This window comes from Vulpes vulpes, chromosome 1, assembly GCF_048418805.1.
Source record: "Vulpes vulpes isolate BD-2025 chromosome 1, VulVul3, whole genome shotgun sequence".
Classification (NCBI taxonomy): Eukaryota; Metazoa; Chordata; class Mammalia; order Carnivora; family Canidae; genus Vulpes; species Vulpes vulpes.
Window position 1 is genome coordinate 19355689 of NC_132780.1, and position 5917 is coordinate 19361605.

At 50.3% G+C, this 5917-nt stretch overlaps 1 protein-coding gene across 1 annotated transcript; it reads right to left on the reverse strand.

Moving 5' to 3' along the window:
* Positions 1-272: 272 nt before the first annotated feature.
* LOC112909348 (cationic amino acid transporter 3-like) lies at positions 273-5449 on the reverse strand. Its single transcript, XM_025985249.2, has 11 exons — positions 5041-5449; positions 4363-4521; positions 3184-3361; positions 2866-2978; positions 2477-2699; positions 2195-2334; positions 1992-2094; positions 1607-1809; positions 1248-1414; positions 830-938; positions 273-667 (listed from the first exon to the last, which is right to left on the reverse strand). Exons 1-11 carry the CDS (start codon positions 5411-5413, stop codon positions 549-551), a joined length of 1887 nt encoding a protein of 628 aa, XP_025841034.2. The 5' UTR covers positions 5414-5449; the 3' UTR covers positions 273-548.
* Between the last annotated feature and the right edge of the window lie 468 nt (positions 5450-5917).

Sequence of the window (5917 nt, forward strand, 5' to 3'; positions counted from 1 at the left end):
TGAAACCTGCATTTTCTTCCCATGTGGCAATCTGTGTTTTTGCTGGATTAATAGGCACAAGAGGGATCCCTGGGTGGCGCAGCGGTTTGGCGCCTGCCTTTGGCCCAGGGCGCGATCCTGGAGGCCCGGGATCGAATCCCACGTCGGGCTCCCGGTGCATGGAGCCTGCTTCTCCCTCTGCCTGTGTCTCTGCCTCTCTCTCTCTCTCTCTCTCTGTGACTATCATAAATAAATAAATTTTTAAAAAAATAGGCACAAGAAGGCACTTCTTATGCAGGCAATATTTATTCCTTCCTCTGGTTGCTGATTACATTGCTGGTACCTTGTGAAAATTCATCTTGCTGCACATTTATGAAGTATGCAATTTTAAACTTTTAAAAGTTTACTTAAAAATTAAACAAGATTAAAGGCATTTGTGTCCACCGGCAATAAATACAGAGCTCTAAACACATCCCACCTTCACACTCCATATAGGCTCAAAGTCTCCCTTGAACCAGAAGATACCTCCAGTGTATGGAGGGATTTCACACAGCATCTGTTTCTTGTGGTTAAGCTAACTCAGCACCAGGGATGTTTTTGTCAAGAGTTTGGGAGCTTGAGGCTGGTGGCTGTTCATCACTGATTTCCAAGCTGTGTCGGATCCCATATCCAAAGTATATGGCAAATCCTAGTAGGGAAATGAGACAAAGTGGTGGAAAAGTAGGCACTCCTCCAACTTAGAAGTGCCCAACAGGCCACCTACTACGGCCTCTGAGACAGTTTTAGAAAAGGTAGTAGGAAGAGGAGTTGTGGCCCAGAAGAAGCCTCTTTTCTTCAGAAAGCCACTTACCAATCACCATCCAGACGCCAAATCGGGCCCAGGTCCCAGAGGTCATCTGCATCATCAAGTAAACATTCGCAAAGATGCTCACCAGTGGGAGCACAGGCAGAGCAGGGACCTGTGGGCAAAATCAGTTAATCCCTGAACACAGCACAGATGTCTGGAAGGGAGATCCCCATGTGGATGGGAAGGAAAACTCCAGTCCTATGCTGTACCTTCAGTGCCTGCTCATATCCCACTGGGTGTTCCCAAAGGAGTGGGTACTGGTAAAGTACCCACTGGTCTAGCTGAGTGTGGATCAGGGAACAGTTCATTGTTTTAGCAACTGACTATTTTCTTCCCTGACCCAGCCCAGAGTGGTAAGACTTCAAAGCATACAGAGTTCATTCACTCAGGGTGGGTCGTCTGGGGGCATAAAGTCACCTACCTTGAAGTGAAGAGGAGTGGGGTTCTGGGGCTGTCTCCAGATGATGAAAGTGAGCCCAATAATGAGCAGCAGCAGCAGCACACACCCTGTGATATACACCGGGTCTCCAGAGAACAGATGGCTGGGCCACTGGGCCAGTATCAGGCACAGGATTGTCAGCAGGAGAGCTGCAAGGGTCAAGTTGGAAGAGAACAGGTCCAACTCCAGAAGATGTTAACAAATATGTCAAGGTCCCGGGTCACACCCCACCTCAAACTACCCCCATTAAGAAGGGGCACCATCTCTCTGAGCCTCCTCCTTGGCTGCCAAAGACACACGGTCCCACCCATCTCACCATAGACAGAAATCCCACTGCTCACCAAGCAGTAAGGCACATCCATAGGCAATGTGGCCAGATTTCAGAGTTGGGGTGGTGTTGACTGGGTTACAGAGACTCCACAGAGCTTGTACGGTTCCTGCTTCAGGTACAGATTTCAAAGAACTTGCTTGAGGTGCAGGCTTTCTCTCAATTATTTCCATCTCTGTTTTCTCGTTCTTGCTTAAATTCTGGTCTGGCTGGTACCTGAAATGAAAGGTATTAAGATAATACCAGCCCCTGTTCACGCAACATCAGGCAGCCTGATCCACCTTTTCCCTCCCTGAGTGCCACAGTTTACTTAGGAGGCAGCATGAAGCAAAGACGATTAGCTCCTCATCAAACCCAATGAGTCCAAGAACCCCCAGTCAGATGCAGTGGAGTCTCACCTGAGAACAAGAACGGAAAAGACCACCAGGGAGTAAGCAAGCAAGGTCCCAATCGACATGAGGTCCACAAGATCACTGAGCTCAAAGAAGAATGCCATGAACGCTAGAATGAGGCACAAACAACGTGGGGGAGGGGGATGAGGAACCACTGGAAATATCCAAGTAAGGGAAATAGATCGAAGGAGTGGGTTTTGTTTCCTCACCTGCAAAAGTTCCAGACACTATGGTGGCCATCATGGGGGTGTGTGTGCGGGGATGAATCCGGGCAAGTCCCCGGAAAAGGAGCCCATCATCTGCCATTGCGTAGATCACTCGAGGCATGGGGAACATGGTGCCCAGGAGGCTGGAGGAGAAAATGAGAAAGTTTGTGAGGAGCAGGGCAGACCCCAACTGGCGTGGGGTCAGGTGGCTCTCCCTCTCATCTCTCAATCCCAAGGGCTGGGATAGCTGACAATCTTCCAGACAGGGAGAAGGCAGACACGGACCTGGACGAAAGAGCACAGAGAGTTCCAGCAGCCACGGCATATCTGGCAGGGGCCCATCCCACATAGAGAAATGCCTGTGGCAAGGGGCTGCCCGGATGAATCTGGTAGTAGGGCATCATGAGGGTGAGTGCCGCTGAGACACCAAAATATGCCAAAAAGCAGATGAAGAGCGAGATTATGATGCTCAAGGGGATGGAACGCTGAGGATCACGGGCTTCTTCTCCTGCAGGATGGGTGGAAGTACCAGGTCAGGAAAACATGGGGGTGAAGGTGCAAAATCCTCTTCCCTCTTACACCTTCAATAGGCTACCCTACCCTCCTATCAACCCTTTGCCCGAGGGCAGCCCAACTGTGCCCAAAGCCCTGATGGGACAGAATGACCATGTTACCTGTAGTGGCAATGCAATCGAAACCAATGAATGCGTAGAAACATGTAGCTGCTCCGTGGAGAATCCCTTCAAAGCCAAAAGGCATAAACCCTCCAGAGCCCAGAGGGCCCAAGCTGCAGTGAGAAGGCACAAGGAAGGACAAGGGTGTGTGTGTTCAGCCATCTCTACTGACAGCTTAGTCAATACCGTATATCCTGGGCTCCATTACCCTCGCTCATCATCTGGATCCACCAGCCCACCATATTCCTCTTTATTCCCCATGGTGTTCCCAGTTGTACACCCCACACACATTACCATACCCAAGAGTGCCCTCCTAACCTAGAAGTGTCATTGGAGGCAGACATGGCCAGTTTGTAGTCCTCTTCAGTGAGCTGCCAATGGTGTAGATCACCCTTAATGAAGCCAGAGAGGATGATGAAGCTAAGAACCAAAACGTTCACACCCGTGAACACCTTGGTAACCAGAGCTGACTCACTAGCTCCCAGAACCAGGAGTCCTGTGGGAAAGATGGAATATGAAATATCCAGAATAACTAAATCCATATGACAGAAAGCAAGACCGATGGTCGCCAGGGGCTGAGGGGAGAGGGGATGGGCAGTGCCTGCTTAGTAGGTATGAGGGTTCCTACTGGGGGAGAAAGACCAATCCTGCAGAGCAGTGGTGACTGGTCCTTTTTGGAGTTTGTTTGTTTTTTTTTAATATTTATTTATTTATGTTAGACATAGAGAGAGAGGCAGAGATACAGGAGGAGGGAGAAGCAGGCTCCAAGCCAGGAGCCCTACGCGGGACTCGATCCCAGGACTCCAGGATTGTGCCCTGGGCCAAAGGCAGGTGCTAAACCGCTGAGCCACCCAGGGATCCCCCTTTTGGGGTTTGGAACTACATGAAGGTGCACATCTCTGTGTCCTCTAAGATGGCTAATTTCTTATTGTGGTAATCAGTTTGTGATATACACGAGTGCCAAAGCACCGTGTTATACACCTTGGACTTGCACAATGTCGTCCGTCAATTAAATCTCGTAAAGCCAGGAATAATAAAAATGAAGTGGTTAATTTCATGTTGTGTGAATTTCACCTCAATTAAAAAAAAAAAAAAAAACAACTTTGGTCTCAGTGCAGAAGAAGAAACCCATCAAAGTAAATGATTCTCAGCTGGGGGGTGACTTTGTTCACCAAGAGACATTTGGTAATGTCTGAAGACATCCTGTCACAGTTTGGGAGTGTAGGTCCCACTGGCAGCTAGTGAGTAGAGGCCAGGGAAGCTGCTCAACATCCAACAATGATTAAAACACACACGCCAGTCATGCACAGGACAGCCCTTCACACCCAAGACTGATCCAGACCAAAATGTCAATAGTGCCCAGGGACAGACCCAGTAGTCTAAGATTTGCCTTCCTGTTTCTCACTGCAGACCCTCCCTCCCAGTGCTGCTCACCATTCCATGCATAGTTCCCCCTCCACACCCCACTCTTCCTACCCTAGATGATCCTGGCCTCACCAGTGAGCAGCAGCACCAGGCCCAACGCGAACAAGTCCAGGTGTGTGGCCCGCACGTGGGGGGCCTGCAGAGAGAAACTTCCCTGCAGGACCCGAGAGACCTGGTTCCCAGTCAAATCATCGAAGGCAGAGCTCCAGGCCCTGGCCACGCTGGCAGCACCTGTGGGAGTAGTAGGACAAATATTCCCTGACGAACATAAACTGAACTCCTACTATGAACTATGGAATATCTTTTTTGGGAGGGAAAGAAACCAGACGAAATACTTAATCTCTAAGAGTTTCCTTTCATGGGGTGGGGAAAGCAGATACAGGTGATTCATAAAATAGGTCAACTAATTAATACAGTAAGAAAGAGATGGAGGTTATTGCAGGCAAGAATAAAGAGAGGCTGGGGAACAGGGGATGAGCCTTGCCAAACCTGTCTCCCTCTCTCCCACCTGAGCTCTGCCTCCCCACGTCCTAGAGTCCGCATTCTTCCCCAGTTTCATTGTTCTAGGAAAGCAGGATGGAACTGAATAGAGGAAGTTTGGGGGTTTTCCTGCACTATTACCCACCTACCCCCGACAAGGTGGATGACAAAGTGCTCAGGATGGAGGGTGAAGCCCCAGCACCTCTCCTCTCTGAGCCCCCGGCTCAAACCTTGAGTCTCTGGCTCCCCACACCGTCCCCGCCATCTCACCAATGACATAAGAGAGTATGAGGTTCCAGCCAGTGATGAAAGCACACAATTGTCCCACTGTGACATAGCTGTAGAGATACGCAGAACCGGAGCCTGGCACGCGGGCCCCAAACTCTGCATAGCAGAGCCCGGACAGCACAGAAGACAGGGCTGCCACCAAGAAACAGATGATGATCGCCGGCCCAGCTTTGTCCTTGGCCACTTCGCCAGCCAGGATGTACACACCTGCTCCCAGGGTGCTGCCCACACCTAAGGCCACCAGATCTAGGGTGTTCAGGCACCGGGCCAAGTGACTCTCAGCCCCCTGCTTTGGCCCCAGGGGCCGCCTGCGCAACAGCTTCTGACCAAACTGGCAAACATGCTGACACAGCATCCTCAGTGGAGCTGAGTGGAGGACGCCAAGATCTGCAGAGAGAACAAGAGAAAGCTGTCAAGAACACCCATTGCCCGTGGCCTTGGGGGTCATCAGACAGAAGACCAATCCTGCAGAGCACTGGTGACAGGACATCCTGGGCAAGTCACTCATCTCTGCGCTTCCATTTCCTCAAATGAGAGTAAGACTTTTAATACATTTCACAGTTACCAGAAAACTTTAATACATACCAAAGTTACTTGAAAAGAAGCAAGCAAAAGCTTCCAGGACAGTGCCTGGTACTCGGTAAAGCTTGCCCCTATTCGCTGAGGGGACAAGAGCCCTGACTCCTGAAGCCAGAACATCCAGGTTCTCACATCAGCCATCTGATTTCACACAAGCCACCTGCCACTCTTTGGCCTGCCATCCATAAAACAGGGGAAATCATCATCGTCATTACTCCCTCTCTCCTGTGTTAGGTGTGAAGCGACGCTTGCTTTGCCAGGCTTGGCGATCAGAGAGCTC